Source organism: Tachysurus vachellii, chromosome 8, assembly GCF_030014155.1.
Source record: "Tachysurus vachellii isolate PV-2020 chromosome 8, HZAU_Pvac_v1, whole genome shotgun sequence".
Classification (NCBI taxonomy): Eukaryota; Metazoa; Chordata; class Actinopteri; order Siluriformes; family Bagridae; genus Tachysurus; species Tachysurus vachellii.
Window position 1 is genome coordinate 26,753,946 of NC_083467.1, and position 19,167 is coordinate 26,773,112.

At 40.8% G+C, this 19,167-nt stretch overlaps 1 protein-coding gene across 3 annotated transcripts in view; it reads left to right on the top strand.

Moving 5' to 3' along the window:
• The window catches only part of glsb (glutaminase b), a 41,850-nt gene extending 22,828 nt beyond the window's left edge, over positions 1-19,022 (top strand). The window contains exons 8-18 of one of the 3 annotated variants that reach the window (XM_060877087.1): positions 3,867-3,899; positions 4,001-4,059; positions 4,390-4,456; positions 4,872-4,922; positions 5,072-5,248; positions 5,750-5,881; positions 6,668-6,760; positions 15,436-15,497; positions 15,951-16,027; positions 17,645-17,708; positions 18,134-19,022. In XM_060877087.1, the coding sequence (XP_060733070.1) occupies positions 3,867-3,899; positions 4,001-4,059; positions 4,390-4,456; positions 4,872-4,922; positions 5,072-5,248; positions 5,750-5,881; positions 6,668-6,760; positions 15,436-15,497; positions 15,951-16,027; positions 17,645-17,708; positions 18,134-18,290 (972 nt within the window). In that variant the 3' untranslated portion in view covers positions 18,291-19,022. Of the gene's footprint in view, positions 1-3,866; positions 3,900-4,000; positions 4,060-4,389; positions 4,457-4,871; positions 4,923-5,071; positions 5,249-5,749; positions 5,882-6,667; positions 6,835-8,526; positions 12,363-15,435; positions 15,498-15,950; positions 16,028-17,644; positions 17,709-18,133 lie in introns of those variants that run through there. The other 2 variants (XM_060877088.1, XM_060877090.1) reach the window with 2 other exon arrangements.
• Positions 19,023-19,167: the final 145 nt, after the last annotated feature.

Sequence of the window (19,167 nt, forward strand, 5' to 3'; positions counted from 1 at the left end):
CACTGATACCCCTCTCAGTACATCATCACTGAAACTCCTCTCAGTACCTTACGTCATCACTGATACTCCTTTTAGTACATTACGTCATCACTGATACCCCTCTCAGTACATTACGTCATCACTGATACCCCTCTCAGTACATTACGTCATCACTGATACTCCTCTCAGTACATTACGTCATCACTGATACCCCTCTCAGTACATTACGTCATCACTGATACCCCTCTCAGTACATTACGTCATCACTGATACCCCTCTCAGTACATTACGTCATCACTGATACCCCTCTTAGTATATTACGTCATCACTGATACCCCTCTCAGTACATTGTCATCACTGATACCCCTCTCAGTACATCACTGATACCCCTCTCAGTACATTACGTCATCACTGATACCTTTCTCAGTACATTAGGTCATCACTGATACCCCTCTCAGTACATTACGTCATCACTGATACCCCTCTCAGTACATTACGTCATCACTGATACCCCTCTCAGTACATTGTCATCACTGATACCCCTCTCTGTACATCATCACTGATACCCCTCTCTGTACATCATCACTGATACCCCTCTCTGTACATCATCACTGATACCCCTCTCAGTAAATTACGTCATCACTGATTCCCCTCTCAGTACATCATCACTGATACCCCTCTCAGTACATTATGTCATCACTGATACCCCTCTCTGTACATCACTGATATCCCTCTCAGTACATTACGTCATCACTGATACCTTTCTCAGTACATTAGGTCATCACTGATACCCCTCTCTGTACATCATCACTGATACCCCTCTCTGTACATCATCACTAATACCCCTCTCTGTACATCATCACTGATACCCCTCTCAGTAAATTACGTCATCACTGATTCCCCTCTCAGTACATCATCACTGATACCCCTCTCAGTACATTATGTCATCACTGATACCCCTCTCTGTACATCACTGATACCCCTCTCAGTACATTACGTCATCACTGATACCTTTCTCAGTACATTAGGTCATCACTGATACCCCTCTCTGTACATCATCACTGATACCCCTCTCAGTATATTACATCATCACCGATACCCCTCTCAGTACATTACGTCATCACTGATACCCCTCTCAGTACATTACCATTACGTCATCACCGATACCCCTCTCAGTACATTACGTCATCACTGATACCTCTCTCAGTACATTACATCATCACTGATACCTCTCTCAGTACATTACATCATCACTGATACCCCTCTCAGTACATTACGTCATCACTGATACCCCTCTCAGTACATTACGTCATCACTGATACCCCTCTCAGTACATTACATCATCACTGATACCCCTCTCTGTACATTACATCATCACTGATACCCCTCTCTGTACATTACGTCATCAATGATTCCCCACTCAGTACATTACATCATCACTGATACCCCTCTCTGTACATTACATCATCACTGATACCCCTCTCTGTACATTACGTCATCAATGATTCCCCACTCAGTACATTACATCATCACTGATACCCCTCTCAGTACATTACATCATCACTGATACCCCTCTCAGTACATTACGTCATCACTGATACCCCTCTCAGTACATTACGTCATCACTGATACCCCTCTCAGTACATAACTGATACCCCTCTCAGTACATTACATCATCATTGATACCCCTCTCAGTACATTACGTCATCACTGATACCCCTCTCAGTACATTACGTCATCACTGATACCTCTCTCAGAGTATTATGTTATAGCTGAAGCCCCTGTGAATATCATTATTACTTATCTAAAACCCCTGTCATAGCTGTAACCCATCACCTCCTTCACTGAAACAAGCTGGGACACTCTCAGCTCTCAGTATCACAGTGTGCCTGATTAAAGACTGTAAACAGATTTCTATTGTCATGATGTTTATAATCTTGAGACAAACATATATAATCTGGACCATCATGACCAATATATTACATCATAGCTGAAGCCCCTCTCCATACAGCGTGTCATTACGTAATGCACATGTTCCTGACAGCTAAAGTCAGTACCTTTATTGACATGAAACGTTCAGTTATAATGTGGCAGTAATCTTGCATTAAACAGCCACTCAAAAAGGTGAAACCACAGGAAACTTGTGGTCTGAATCGGTGGCCCTGCAGGATTGTGGTTAGACACCTCAGATACAGCTCTTCCTTTTGAGTCCTAGTCCACTTCCTCACTGTCCTTTGTTCGTCCAACACACATCTCAGCCCTTTAGACCTTCCGCCGGTCCTCCCTTCAGCACACCTAGTAGGGGTCAGAAAACGAATCAGTTCTCTCAAGACTGATTTCTCTTTAACACACAAACACACATTAATGCAGACAAGAAAACATCAGCGCAAGAGAAACCAGCAGTGAAATAAAGCCCAACAATTTGGATTCTGGGAGAGTCTGGAATTTTTTTCTGAAGAAAGTGCAGAAGTTGAACCGAATCTGTCTGACTATTTTAGTCGCATTTCAAAAGAAATGTCGGTGTTTATGACGTTTGTGATTAAACTCACTGGAATCCGTCCATGTTGCGTAGCTGCTAGCAAATCATAAATTACTGAAACAACCAGCGTAGTTCATGGGAATAGCAAGCTTATTTATTTATTTATTTATTTATTTATTTATTTTTATTATTATTGTTATTATTATTATTATTATGGAAAGAAACGCATCATTTCTTATGCTAGCTGTATTGATCTAAATGAAACCACTAGCATTAGGTTAAATTGTAACTCCATAAAAAAGTGCAGAAATTAATTTGCATATGTAAATATGCAAAATCTGCTGATTTTGTCCTGAATCACGGACACGTTAAAAGACACAACGTAGAGAAATCCAAGTGCATTGCGCTCAGACTCGTGTAGGCCAACCCGCATCACCTCCTGACCGCTTAGCTCTTACTCTGTTCTCACTAGCATGTGACAATTCGCTCTTGTCATTGTAGTTTGCGTGTTGCTTTAACTCATGTCCTCAGTATTGTCCTAGCATGTTTGCCAGCTTAGATTAGCAAAACTAAGCTAAGTGTACTGAACTAGCTACATACACTCGCCAGATGCACAAAGATTTTCAAAGCTTTATCTTTCTTAGGAATGTATATGCACAATTAAATACAGGGCGGAAATAAAAATATATCTTAAATCTTAAATATTTGAACGTAAAAGATAACACCATGGTTATAATTTGCGTATAAACGGGTGAAAACTATACGCAGGGGCAGATCACGCATCATACGATCGGTCCATGGAATCGCTCCAGCCAATGGCTTTACAGCATCACACCTAATTCCATAGAATTTTAAAAATCACGTTGAAAGCAGCCGAACTCACGGCTCCACGTCGCTCGCTAGCATGAACACTGTGTTAATGAGACGAGGGTTTATCCAGTGCACACACACACACACACACACACACACACCTCAGCTCTCTGTCTGGATGAACAGGATGTATTCTACAGAGATTCACTCGTAGCACCTCATCCTCCATTTTAACCTTTATCTGTAAAGAACAGCACGATTTTCATGGCTCATTAATAAAATAGGGTTCATCTGACATCTTACTGTAGCCTCCTCGTGCTTCCTTTTCTTTTTTTACCTAACAAATAAAAACACTAACAGACTTCTGCTTGGTGTTTGTTTGTTTGTTTTTCCTTTTGTACGTTAAATCTCCCTGCGATCTGCAGACATCTATTTCCGTTCATCGAATTATAATGCTCAAGTGTCTCAAATATTTCTAGAATTAAGACATCCCCCTACCCTCCCCTCCCCCTGCCCCCCCACACATGTATGTATGAATATAGAAATGTTCTCCTGTCTGTCAGGTGAGTTATTGTGTTCATGTTTTCTTCTCTTTCAGCAAAAGGCGAGCAACGCGGAGAAGTTCGACTATGTGAGTACGAACTTACACTCACAAGCTATCTTAGTGGTTAGTCACTCGATTCTGAGAGTCTGATGTGTGTTTTATTATTCTTTTTTTTATTCCGTATAAAGGTGATGAACTTCCTTAAAAAGATGGCGGGAAACGAGTATGTGGGTTTCAGCAACGCCACGTAAGTTCCTCGTCAGACCTGAGAACTCAGACCTAATGAAGTGACGCTCATGATGAAATTATGACTTTTTCTACTAAGTAAAACTGCTTTTAAAACCGAAAACCAACACGGCTGCAGACTGACTGCTTTTTAACTTAATCAGCTGTTTGCAGAGCGATTAGGCTAGTTCAGACATCATCATAATAAAAATATTTATAATAATTATAATATAATGAAGAGTAGCATAATTATGAAATTAAACCCAGCTTGTTGGCATTGAACAGGATTTTTTAGACTACAAAAGAGAAAGAGACTAAATTTAAGACCAGACGGTTTGTGTTTCTATCACAGATTCCAGTCTGAGCGCGAATCAGGTGATCGGAATTTCGCCATCGGCTATTACCTGAAGGAGAAGAAGGTATGTTTGGGTCATGACTGCATGTTCACTTTCATTTTCTGTTTCTCTGTTTGCCACATTTCATTCCTCACCAGGGTGTTGTTTTTTTTTTTTTAAGCTTTCACATACAGTATATGCAAATCACCTCAAGATCAAAATCTTAACAGACCTGTTTTACTCAAAAGCCCCTTTAATAACCTCTGAATCGTTATGTCTGACGTCTTAACACAGAGGAGCCCGATTTCAGTCCTAAATCGTCACAGTGCTACACACTGCTCCACAATTCAGAATATTCAATGAGTTAGAATCTATTTTATAAACCTGTTGACAATATTAAAAATAGGCTCATTAACATTCATATGTATTTGAATAATTAATATTTTAATCTCGGTTACTGTGTGTTGTGAGCTGATTGTGTTAACGTTTGTGTGTCCAGTGTTTTCCTGAAGGTACAGATATGATCTCCATCCTGGACTTCTATTTCCAGGTAAGATTAGTCTCACACACACACACACACACACGCACACACACAGTAAACCATGCAGTGTATGTATTTAGGCTGTACATGCTGTAAAGATGGATTTCAGATTTAGACTTTTTGTTTGTAAACTTGCCTGACTGTGTGTGTGTGTGTAGCTGTGCTCTATCGAGGTGAACTGCGAGAGCGCCAGTGTCATGGCTGCCACCCTGGCCAACGGCGGCTTCTGTCCAATCACAGGCGAGCGCGTGCTGAGCCCCGAGGCCGTGAGGAACACGCTGAGCCTCATGCACTCCTGTGGCATGTACGACTTCTCGGGACAGTTCGCCTTCCACGTGAGTGTCACGCACTTCACATCGCAGCACTTTCAATTTCCGCGTTCTGATTGGTCAGAAGGTGTCGATTACAGTTTTAGAACAGGAGGTCTGATAGTAGCGTAGGTTTATATTAATGTGACCGTTCTTATACGTTACCGTATAAGACTCAACAGCTCATTTACTTGCACATCATTTACATTTACATTTACATTTACAGCATTTGGCAGACGCCCTTATCCAGAGCGACGTTCAGTACATACGTGCTTAAATCTCTAGCAGTGAATACATTAATGCTGGCTCACTAGGTTACATACTTAAGATACCATGAGTTTAAAACATTTGTTCAAAGTTACAATGAAAAAGTGTCAGTTTTTTTTTTTTTTTAGATAGGGAAATAAGTGCTAGTTGAAGTGTTTCCTGAATAACTAGGTCTTCAACCGCCGCTTGAAAATGGCCAGCTCTATCACAACAGCTCGATGGTCCTGTTATTCATTCTTCTTTGTGTGTGATCTGCCTCAGGTGGGTTTGCCAGCTAAGTCGGGCGTGGCGGGTGGCATCCTTCTGGTGGTTCCCAATGTGATGGGGATCATGTGCTGGTCTCCTCCACTAGACAAACTAGGCAACAGTGTTCGAGGCATCCAGTTCTGCACAGTACGTACACTCTCTCTCTCACACACACACACACACACACACACACAATTATTGTTTTTCGAATTCTTTCTCATCATCCAGTTAGACCAGAAAATACTTTCACTTGCATTACTGATCGCACATGTGTGTGAGCGTGTGTATGTTTGTATGTGTGTGTGTGTGTGTGTGTGTGTGTGAGCGGTGTGTATGTGTGTGTGTGTGTGTGAGCGTATGTGTGTAAGTGTGTGCGTGTTGTTTTTCTCCTGTCACTAGCAGGCCACCTTCAGGCTGCACAGAGCAGCAGGTTTATCCCGAGTGCCTCACACTCTGCATGCTATTAAACTCAGCTTTAAGGATTTGAAACACACTCCATTACTCACTGTAACATTTTCCAACACAGTTGTTCAGAATCCTTTGGACGTCCCTATAGACAGTGTAATGCAAAACACATCGAATCTAAAGAGTCATAGAGTCTAAAATCTGGATAAATGCATGCTAATACTTTATAATAGTACTCAGGACATGACCAGGCAAACTAAGACTAGAAAACTGTTAACTACAAAACAAATCCATAGATGAAGACAAGTATGACTAGTGATTTGAGGAGGGCAAATGTAATGGCACCCTATGAAAAGAGGAGGAGTTAGTGTTTGTCTGTGGTGAGCGAGGTGTACCGGAAGGTTCAGTGTGTGCCACATGCACCGTTTAGTACAAATTCACTGTAGATTTAACACGAGGTTGGGAGACTAGCACGTGTTTGTACGTGTCTGATGTTTCACGTGTACTTGTTCATGTTTCTCCCCTCAGGATCTGGTGTCTCTGTGCAACTTCCACAACTATGACAACCTGCGGCATTTTGCGAAGAAGCTAGACCCGCGCCGTGAGGGCGGTGAGCAGCGGGTGAGTGCGTTCTTTCGTTTGCCTGCTCACCTTTCTGCGTCTGCATGCCCCATCAACGTGCTACACAGCATCCTGTACGAGTGAGCACATTCACCGCCGTCGCTCACTTAACTCTCTGTACTGAGGAGTGGCCCGCAGAAAAACTTTCTCTTCCTTCCCGCCACACACACACACACACACTTCATACAGGTCACACACTCCAGCTGCTCAGCTTTGACGCTTTACACCTGTCCACTAACACGGCCGCTCATGATCTTGAGGGGGCTCGCTAGAGAGTAGCATAGAGCAAGTCTGATTCTGACTCACTAACATGTCTGTCTTTCTCCACCACACCTTCCTCAGCTGTATTTACAGGAACACACACTTCAGTGTTTAAGGGTGAGAGGGACATTATTACCTGCATGAGGTGTCACACATCACACAGATTTTACTAGGGGACCGAAGCACAGGATCACTAGACTGTCACAATTATGGCATTTTACCTCATGATTTATCAGCTGATTCCGTGTGACGTCTTTCTAACGTGTGTTTCATGTATAACACAGAACGTTTGTGTCACTTTTACACATAACGTTTGTGTCCCGTATAACACGTAACACGTGCATCCCATAAAATAACGTGTGCAATACATATAAAACAGTGTGTCTCACGTATAAAACAACGTGTCGCATATAAAACAGTGTGTTTCACGTATAAAACAACATGTGTATCACATATAAAACAGTGTGTCTCACGTATAAAACGTGTCACATTTAAAACAATGTGTGTATCACATATAAAACAGTGTCTCACATATAAAACAACGTGTAAAACAGTGTCTCACGTATAAAACGTGTGTCGCATATAAAACATAACGCATGTCACGTACAGTACAGTATAACATAACTTGTGTCATTTATAAAACAATGTGTGTGTGACATATAAAATGGTGTGTCACATATAAAATGGTGGATCACGTATAAAACAACCCATGTCACGTATAACATAACGTGACACGTATAAAACGCCGTGTGTGTTACGTATAAAATGGTGTGTCACCTATAAAATGGCGTATCACGTATAAAACAGCGTGTCACGTATAAAATGGCATGTCACATATAAAACAACGTGTCACGTATAATACAGCATGTGTCACGTAATTAAACCGTAATTAAATTATAGTTTATGAGTGAATTCTTTCTCACTCTAATTTATTCAGCAGCACAGACGTTGTGTCACAGAACATTGTTTTATTGCTCTGACCGCAGACGAAACAAAACCAGATTAAACTGATTAAGCTGGTGTAGATTCCTGATCTTGTCTTATATCTTTGCACATGAGCTTATTAGTTAGAATAAAACTGTCATTTCATAACGATTAAAAATAAACACTAATTACTGACATGTTCAGAGCTTCTATACCGGACAGTGTCAGCACTCAGGAGAGAGAATGGAGACAAGCTGGCAACGAAGCCGCCGGTTATGCTATAAACGTCCATAGGGACAGAGAAACGTGTCATTTCACGTTTTTAAACGACTGTAAAACGTCTCAGTCGTTAATGACTAAAAAACTACTGGCTGAATATTGCTGTGCTCGGTGCCAGGTCTGGGGAGCAATGCTTTCTCACCTTAACACACGTAGAAGCGACTCTCACAGCTTTATTTATTCTTTACTAACTTTTTTGGCATGCAGGGCTTTGATGCGCACACACACACACACACGCAGACACACATACGTGGAAATTGTAGGAAAGCAAACTAACGTGTTCTCCGTGTCGCTCAACACAGCAACACAGCTTTGGGCCGATGGATTACGAGAGTCTTCAGCAAGAGTTGGCTCTCAAAGATTCACTGTGGAAAAAAGTCTCGGCCACAGAGTCCAGTGAAGACACTTCCACCACCGTGATCTATAGGATGGATCAAATCAAAGAGCACAACTAAACACACCTGGAATAAAGGGCTGTACAGGGGGATGCGCTGTATTTATTTTATTTTATTTTATTTTATTTTATGGTGTCGTGGCTTGGCACATTGCAGCTTTTGGTGTTTTTGTGTCTTTGTTTGTTTGTTTTTTTCCCGTTGTCTCTGAGGCAGACACTGATTTGCTGCCGAGTCTCTGTTTTTTCTTTTCTGTCTGTTTTTCTGAATGTTGATATGAAACCAAAGCAACTGGTTCTAAGCTCAGGCAGGACGTGACGGAGGGAGGTGTGTTGTCACAACGCTCAGGTTAACACTCAGGGAGTCAGAGGTGTGACGGTCCCGAGCGGCTCGGCTGCTGAGACGATCGCTGATCACTTCTCTGATGTGCAGCACAGTGCTGACACACATCGTGGGCTTTATACACACACACACACACACACACACACCCACACACACATTTCGCAGTTACTCATTAACAATATGTTGCAAAAATGCATGTTTAAAAAGAAGCATGTTAAACTCCCGTATTAAGATCTCCTTTAAAACCACGTCTCACACTGACCGTCACGTATGTCTGATCCACGAAGCCTCCACAGGACATCCGTGACCTCACATCAACAAATCGTAGTGAAGTATGTCCAAGACTTTATCATGGTTTCTGATGTAGTGGCCTCCATGTGAACAGCAAAAAGAGAAAGAACCCCTCCGACCACAGCCTCTGCTCCAATGATGGAGTTCAGGAGCTCTGTTTCATAAGGGGCGGAGCTTAGGTTCATCTTTAGAAAATGTCAATCCTAAAGTGAAGAAATGAACCAGGCAGTGTTCACAAGGCAATGGATTGTGGGTACTTGTTGTAGGTGGGCGTTGTGGGCGGAGCTAACTAAAGAATTTTAGTGTATACTAAACGTACAATCGTGCGGCAGGTTAGAGAACGTTCCCATAATCGTATATGCTTATATAAAATGAAATGTTTTTTATATAGTGTGTTGTTACAGTGTGTGTTTGTTATGCCATACCTCCACAGGAAGTCCATGAGAAAACAGGAAATCGTGTCAAAACTGAGTTTTAAAGTTCACTATTTAATTAATAAAACACTATTTTGGCGGTGTGGTAGCCTAATGGTTAAAGATCACCAATCGGATCTCAGTTCGAATCTCAGGTCCATCAGGTTGCCACTGCTGGGACCCTGAGCAAGGCCCTAAACCCTCCATTGCTTAGTTGTATAAAAAATGAGATAAAAATGTTAGTTGCTCAGGATAATCTGCCAAATGCTGGAAATGGAAATGTAATTTTTATAATGCTGTAATGGGAAAATATTCAGCTTTACCACCTTGAAGTTCAATATTTTCTGGTCAGCTTGTCATGTCACTGAGAAACCCCTCTGTCATGAAGATGTCATAAAACTCTGAGACACTGGAGAGACTCCCTCCATAAATGTTAAAGAAACATCTCTTTACTTTAAGAGAACTTCACTACATCAGCGAGTGCACGGAGAAATACAAAAATTACAATTTATATTTTACATTTTTAAATTTGTCCCTAAAGAACACAGCCAGAAAACCCCCCTAAGACACCATTAGGGAGAAACGGCACACATGTCCCTGTGCATCAGAAACAATCGTGTGCCTTGATTCCTCCATATGTTCCTTAACACCTCGCTAAAACACTGTGAAGTCCTGAGATGTGTGTTCCTGTCCTTGTGAACACAGCCTTTGTGAGGATACATGAAGATGGATGTAATGGTGCTTAGGGGAAAATCTTTGAGCAGCATAATGGAGCAGATGAAAGAATAACAAGGCTTTGGGATCTGATGAAGCACCACTCTGGCTCAGATGAAGCGAGTATCGATCAGCGTGGTGACATTCGGTCCGACTCACTCAGGCGTTTCGCTGAGAATAGCGTTGCAGATAAAGAAAAAGAATGATCTGGGGATGCTGTGACACTAATACGGGTAAAAATGCTGCCGTACAGAGCTCCATAAAGACAGCACTCTGGATGTAGATCAGGACAAAGGAGTGCAGTCAGAGCAGATCAGCTGCACAACACACTGCACTCCTACACAAGTGATGAAAGATTTACCGAGGAGCTCGACAACAAAACGTCTACGCTAAAAACACCTTCCACCTTCCTCTATATTCCTAATCTGAGAAAAGGGAATTCTGACGCAACTAAAACATACTTCTGTCAGGAACACTTTGTCAAATGAGAATTTATTAGATGATAGCATACAGTTAGTGTTGGCGGTATGGTTCTGTTCTGGGCAGGAATCCACGCGCCCGTCCGTGCGCATACATGGACCGAGCGGGGAGAGCAGCAACTAGAAAATAGAATAGACCACCCGTATAACAGAACCATTAATCATGCATAGAGTTGTTTTTTTTTTTTTTTTAATAAACGAATAAATGGATAGATAAATAATTAAATAATTAGAGAGAGAGAGAGAGAGAGAAATATGTGGAGATTTAAGACGTGACTGGTACAATGAACACAGGTTCCGGCATGGTGGAGTCGGGGTTGGAGGAGGGAGTTTAAGTCGCAGCAGCAACGACGTGCTAGAAGCGGCTCAATGAATGGGAATTTAAATGGTCGGGTAATAGGAAGTGGCCTGCCAGAACTAACGCGATGCTTGATGTCTGTAAAACGAAGCTGTTTAAACACAAACGCAGCTACAGTGCAGTCAAATGAATCGTGTCACATCTCTGATCCAATCACAGTGAGACAAAATACGCATATTCATATTCAGGCTCAGGCTTAATAAAAAATAAAATACAACATGACTAGACTTCACTAGGAGATCAAATCTCACTTAAACGCATTCCTGCTAAAAAGAAGCTCAGGCCCATGAAGACGTTTTTTCCTGATTTTATCCTGACATGCTTGCATTACATCACGACCCGGATTTTTGCATATAGACATATCTGAGCTGAGGCCTTAGATCTCACGCTGCGTTGCTTCACTGGATCTTCGCACCTTCTCTGTTCCTTCGCACCTTCAGGTGTTCACGTCACAATAACCAGCGTTTTAAAGGTCTTTAGATGTTCGTCAGTTCTGCAGTTTGAACACAATTCTTAAAAATCCACGCAGTTCCTGATTGAGCCTCAAACCATTACTGTTACTGTTGTGAGAAACATTAGAAATGAAATTGATTTTATAGAGTAGATTACTGTATGTTGCATTCTTGCAGCAGTAACGAACCAAACGAGAGCCTTTTAAGTGTTACTTAATGTTTTGTCTTCTCGAGTGTGTGTGTGTGTGTGTGTGTTTGTTTATGGGATTGTACTGCTTCTGTAATATTTTTCCATGTTGACTGTCATTAACACACCTCACAGATTTTTTTCTTTGTATATTTGTGCAAAATGAACTAGAGAGTGTGTGTCTGTGTGTGTGTGTGTGTGTGTGTGTGTGTCTGTGTGTTGTTCTGTTTTTAATGGAAAGAGGATATACTGATTACTTGAACATGGGACCATGATTCTGTATGTTACTAACGTGACGTCTCCGGTGTGAACTGTTCCGCCGCTCGTCTGCGGACACAGTAGAAGTATTTCTATATTTATATGAATATTTAACCTGCTTTCCTCAGAGTTCTTACTCAAGTATGTGATGGATGCTTTGTCTAGCAGTATTGCTTTCTCTCTGGCTGTTCACTTACATTTGCTCTCTCTTTGTTTTGTATTCTTTTATTTGAATAAACGTGTGTAAACTCATCTCATCGTTTATCTCATGGTTTGTGTCTTTTTTTTGTTTTGTTTTGTGTATTATTTTTGTCTTATCTCCATCAGCTTTGAGGGATAGATGTTTCTGCTAAACACTTCAGCCTTGCCGTTTTAAAGATTCCAGAGTTTCAGTTTGGGTTCTTTCATCTCTGTGAAACTCATCACTGATTCAGATTGGTTTTATTTTTCACACCTCGTACGTACCCTGAAGGAACGTTCGCTGTGTGTTACTGCGTTACTGTGGCTCGACCGACTAAAACACAGGATTTTTACCTCAGAAACCAAATAAGACTCCTCAGAAAGTTCAGAACTGCTTTCACACTGCAGGTTATAGTCCTTTCAATGCCGAGTAATGTAGAGAAATATTCACAGTTTTTGTATAATTGCATACATTGTTGCTTGGCAACAGACACCCAAATCTTTTTTTTTTCCGATGTGAAAGTGTGAGACGAGTCGTTATTTAAAGCAGCCACAATCTGGATTTATCCAAGCAGGTTGCAACAGGGTTTAGGAAAGTATAGTGTGAAATATCAGATTATGAAGAACCAGGATTCAGTGTTAATCCCAGTAGAAGCAGTGTGAAACCTCCAAGTACACAACCTGGGATTGTATTTAGCCGGAGTTTACTAGGACCCAGGGGAAAAACTCTAGGAAGTCAGAAAGGTCTCCTCACCTGTGAGTTCTGCTCCCAGCATCAGAAACAAACAAGGTAGCACTTCTTACCTTTAAATAAGTTCTAGAGATCAATATATAGGTTTAGCAAGTAAATATACTGTAAGACTGACTGTACAGTTCTCTGTCCTGAGGAGAATAACATAAATAAGATAGCAGTAGCAAGGAAGCGTCTTGAAAACCTTCTAATATATTTAATAAATCAGAATAATCCAGACCTGTGACCTCTAGCTCTTCCATGCTGTCTCAGATAAATCTGTCCTCAAGCTATTTCCATACCTCACTTGATTGTTCCTCTGACAGAACACACAGTTTCTGTGAGGTCAAAAATCTGATCTAGGATGTGACACAGGACCGTAGTGTGCCTTTAGCTGATTATGGCGCCCTCTTGCTACAGCAGTCAGTCTGAATTCCTACATGTTGTCGTGACACGTTTCCAGATGCCTGGTATAGGGTGTGTTGCCCTGTTGGAGCCGTGTGTCAGAGCTCTGAGCACTGATACTTAAGTCATGTTCCTGATTACTGATTAGGAACAATCTGATTTCATGGACTGTGAAACTTTTTTCTGCTCAAATGTCTGCAAGAATATTTTCATTGGAATGTTCGTTAATCATCTCCCGTGTGTCTTCAGTCAGGGTGTTAAATCTGAAAGCCTGTATTTTTGCTTGTACATGTTTTAAGCACTTTTTTGTCTGACATGTCATGTAATGTTACAGAATTAAATATTCACTAAGATTAATAGTGTTTTATTATTATTACAGTATAAAAAGTAGAATGTAGCTGGTTTAAGTGATTCATTTTAACTGTAATCAAGTGAAACTCTAATAATACAAAAATGAACGCAAAGAATGTGACCAGAAAGACTACATACAGTCATAATGGTTCATGTGGAGACAGAGGTAGTGTTGGAGCTCTGAGGGGATGGTGATGGAGATGTGTATGGTGAAGGGATGGTGATGGAGATGTGGATGGTGGTGAATGTGTTTATGGTGAAGGGATGGGGATGGAGATGTGGATGGTGGTGTGGATGGTGATGGAGCTGAGGAGGGTGATGTAGAAGTGGATGGTGATGGAGCACTGAGGGGATAGTGCTGAAACTCTGAGGGGATGGTGATGAAGGTGAGGATGGTGAGGGAACACAGAAGGGATGGAGGTGGGGTTGGTGATGGAGGTGAGGATGGTGATGGAACACTGAGGGGATGGTGATGGAGGTGAGGATGGTGATAGAACACTGAGGGGATGGTGATTGTTACAGCAGCTCCTATAGCTGCTGATGGTTTGGATAAACAATGCACGCTTTACGCACACCAAAAGACCTTTGTAGTAGATTTTAACTTGACTAATTTATTAAACATAATGCAAACATATATTTACAATCTTTGAAGATGAAAGTTGATATCCAGTGTGTTGCTCTTATAGTTTGTGTGGTAAAAAACTGTACGTGTTCCCCTTCCACCAAGCCAACTTCCTCTACCTTTAAGAAACACCCGTTTAAAAACCCTCTGTGCACACACTGCCCCCACCTGGTGACAGCCCGAAATGCATTCACAACATTGGCTCCTACAGTGATGGAGGTGGGGATGGAATACTGAAGGGATGGTGATGGAAGTGAGGATGGTAATAGAACAATGAGGGGATGGAGTTGGGGATGGTGATAGAACAATGTGAGGATGGTGATGGAGGTGGGGATGGTGATGGAACACTGAGGGGATGGTCATGGAGGTGGGGATGGTGATGGAACACTGAGGGGATGGTCATGGAGCTGGGGATTGTGATGGAACACTGAGGGGATGGTCATGGAGCTGGGGATTGTGATGGAACACTGAGGGGATGGTCATGGAGGTGGGGATGGTGATAGAGCAATGAGGGGATGGTGAAAGAGACATTAAAGAATCCAGAAATCAACAGTGCTGTAGTATGAAAGTAAATTGTGGGGCTTTTGCACCCTCTGGTGGTGACTTTGACATGTGCAGCTCATAAAGACCCTCCATCTGTTCCTCACCTCATCCACTGATTCAGTTGATGCTTTGAGGAGTTGGAAAGATTTCTGTTTCTGATTTGGAGTGCAGCTGTGCAGCAAAAATGACGAGATGTAACTACAGTGGAAAAGTTCACACATCCAGCAGATCAATGCAGAGAACCTTCATGTCCAACACCAGTGTCCTGACGGCTGTTCGCTGACTTGCACTGTGACGATTACACAACGACAAGGCAGCAGATAGTTTAGTAAAATGTAATTATGACCTCATGAATAATTGAATATGCAAATCCTGCTGATCAGGTTGGACTGAATTATAACTGTCTCTTCGATCCCCATATTCTGTACCAATGTTTAGGTCTGGGGTCTGTGGAGCTCCACGTGCACCAATCACTGTTTTCCATCCCATTACAGGTGAAGTCTGTTATTAACCTCCTCTTCGCTGCCTACACTGGAGACGTATCAGCACTCAGAAGGTACGTTAGCACCGATACACAGTATGCAGAGTGATAAGTGCCTTCCTGACACTGCTCATTTGCATGTAGCGACGCCCACAAAACTCCATAAAAGGAAGTGTGGTCGAGCTCGGAGCACAAAATGAACAATCAGGGGAAAAGGCGGAAAAACAGAAAAATTATGGCAATTAAAATTTTGTTTCTTAGAAATAAGAAATATTTTCTATACATAATTAAATGATGCTTTCTTTCATTTTTATATTCTTTACCTCTCACAAAACACACTTTGCCATATAACCGAGTAACCACAAAGCCTGATCTTTTCTGTCCTGAAGAAAATATACAGTACAGCTTTACCTCTGACTCTCACAGAGCCCTGACACCGGAGAACCCTTTTGTAATTAATAAACATCTGTTTACTTTAGGGAACTTCACCGTATCAGCTATTTTTAAAATAATCTCTGATGTTTCAAGGTTTGCTTTGTCATCTATGGACATGGAGCAGAAAGACTACGACTCGAGGTCGGCTCTACACGTGGCAGCCGCCGAAGGTACGTCGTTATCTCACCTGCTACATCAGAATGGTGCGTACGGAGACGATGCGAACGAAACGCCATGGTCCAGAAATCCTCAAACGTAGAGCGTCCTGATGTTCACGACACTGTACATGAACGTTTTCTGCTCGTGTGAAAAGCACTGAGGTCTGTTGTGTAAAAATAAATAAATAAATCAATCAATCATTCAGGAATAACTGGCAAAAAAGGCAAAAAAAAATTTATTGGTGAATATTATTGGTAATATCTGGTATTTTATGTGATATTATGACTACTGTATTTTCCGGACTATAAGCCGCAACTTTTAGCCACGCTTTGAACCTTGCGGCTTAAACAATGACGCGGCTAATATATGGATTTTACCCGCTTTCAATTTTTTTTTTTTCTCCAAAAAAACACATTCTGTGACGTGCTCAGTTTTTTGGCGGCATGAAGCTTTCATTAGACCATTGAAATTGCCGGGCGGGTTAACTCCGACACCGAAGGAGATGACTTCATTGGTTTCAGTGCACAGGAGGAGGAAAATAGTGACAAATGACTTTCTTGGTAGGCTACTGTTTACTGCGAATTTTTTATTTTTTGTTACAAGCCGTGTTTCGTTAAAGCCTGTGTAAAGTTAAAGGTAGGCCAATGAGCAGAAAGGGGCGGGGCTTGTCAATATGTGGCGGAGAGAGTGTTCAGTGCGCATGTGTGACATTAGCAGAAAGCGGTTTTAACATTGACATGGAGGATAAAAACAAAGAAAGAAAGAGAAGAAAGACTTAGGATAAGGTAAGAAGTAGGACGTGTTAATATAGGATCAGCTTTCCAGCGCTGGAGAGAACTGAAGGAGCAGGAAGTTGGTCACATATTCACAGATTGGAGTTTCCTGAGTCAATAACTCCTGAGCTAAACACTGTTACTACACAAATAACACCTCTTTTCTATCGTAGTAATGTAGAGACGCAGCTACAACCGTGTTTTGTGTAGTAACAGTGTTTAGCTCAGGAGTTATTGACTCGGGAAACTACAATCTGTGAATATACGCACATGCGCACTGAACATTCTCTCCACCGCATATTGACAAGACACGCCCCTTTCTGCTCACTGGCTACACATTTGTTTTGATTTTTAGTTTGCCGTTCCGACTCAGTTTTCTGCAGCATTTCTCAAATATCGGAGACCCCACCTTTAATTTGTTTCAGTGTACCTCTAGGCACCTGCGGCTTACAGACGTGCGGCTTATTTATGTTCAAAATAATAATTTTTTTAAAATTCAGTGGGTGAGGCTTATGTTCAGGTGCGCCCAATAGTCCGGAAATTACGGTCTCATAAATTACAACTTTTTTCTTTATACTTTTCTTTGAACAAATGAGAACTTTATTCTCAAAATCTTCTGGTTTTATTTTTAAAACTCTGGCTCTATTTTTTTCCAAATTTAAAAAAAAACAAAAAACGTAGCGTTTATTTTAAAGCGGTAGTTTTTGTGTCTTTAAATGAATTGATATCATTATATCATTAATCATTTGGAACTTAGAAAAAACCTGCAAGAAGTCCTCTGTATAATATTTAAATTGTTAAAAAGATGAAGAAGGAGTCGGAGAAGGAAATAATAAGTGTGTTGTGTGTCTGCAGGACATGTGGATGTGGTGCGTTTTCTTCTGGAAGCCTGTAAGGTGAACCCAGTTCCCAAGGACAGGTGAGATCCACATCTGGAACGTTGTGACTCGACACGTCAGGGAAAGAGAACGTGAATCAAAATCTTCTCTTTAACTGAGAAAGTCTTTTGTTAATATTAAATTAATTTAGAAATGTTTTTTTTTACATGTATTTAAAGGGAAAATATAAAAAGTAAGTGAAATCTAAAGAATCTAAAGGAATCTAAAGGAACAAAAGAAACAACATACATTTTAGGATATTTAACTTAAACCTTTCAAGAAAGAAACAAATGCAAAATATAAAGAAGTCTAGATATAGTTTTTATATTCTTGCATGTATTAATTAAGAAATTATATTACATTATGATATTTAATCAGATGAATTTATTTTTTTTATTCCAATAAAAGGTTTGTATGTCTAAAATCTGATGAGAATTTGCGTATGTGTGTGTGTGTGTGTGTGTAGGTGGGGAAACACTCCTCTGGATGAAGCCACACATTTCGGGCATCACGAGGTGGTGACGGTGCTGCAGGAGTTTAATAATAAATACAGTAATGTGGAGAAGATCAGTGCAGATAAGGAGAACGCTGCCAAGAACCTGGACGGCATGCTTGAGACCTGAGAGGTGTAAAGTTCACACCAGCAGAGGGCGCTCTCTCTCTCTCTCTCATTCTCTCTCTCGCTATCTCTCTAACTCTCTTTCTCTCTCACTCTCTCTCATTCTCTCTCTCTCTCTCTCTCTCTCTCTCGCTATCTCTCTCTAACTCTATCTCTCTGTAACTCTCTCTCTCGCTCTCTCTCTCTCTCTCTCTCTTTCTCCTCCCAAATTCATCTGTTTGCAATTTTTATCTTTGGCGTTTTGTTTTTACAGTTCAGTCTCTTTTAATATTTCTCAGGATTTGTTATTTAAAACATTTTCAACCGTCCAAATTTCTACATTTAAATAAACAAATAAAAAAAAAAAAAAACATTTACACGGAGAAAACGTATCACAGTGAAAAGCACGATCTCCACAACACGACTTCATCGAGTCGTCCATTTAATAAATAATAGGATGGAAATAAATTTCATTCAAAAGCTAAATGAATGAATTAATTTCTAAAATTAAAGCAATGGACGTAATGAATGGAACATTTATTTTATTTATTCCTATTCATTATACATTAAATAATTATTCCATCAATCGTTCGAAATCTTTTATGTGGTTATGAATGTTGTCTTTGTTAGAAATTTACAATGAGGAGAAAAATTCAGAATTCTCTAAACTAAATGAAAGTATTTGTTAAGATTATTGTTACATTTAAAGCTGAGAGTTAGAGCCAGGGCATTTTTAAGCAACTTTTATTTCTTCTGTTTTTTTTTTTTTTTAAATATTGTAAACTCCGTGTATTATTGAGGAAGGACACTTAGAACGTGTAAAAGAACAAAGAAATACGAAGGAAAAGTGAACAAACGGGATTTAAAGAAACTGATGATTTAAGCATTACAGTATGTGCAGC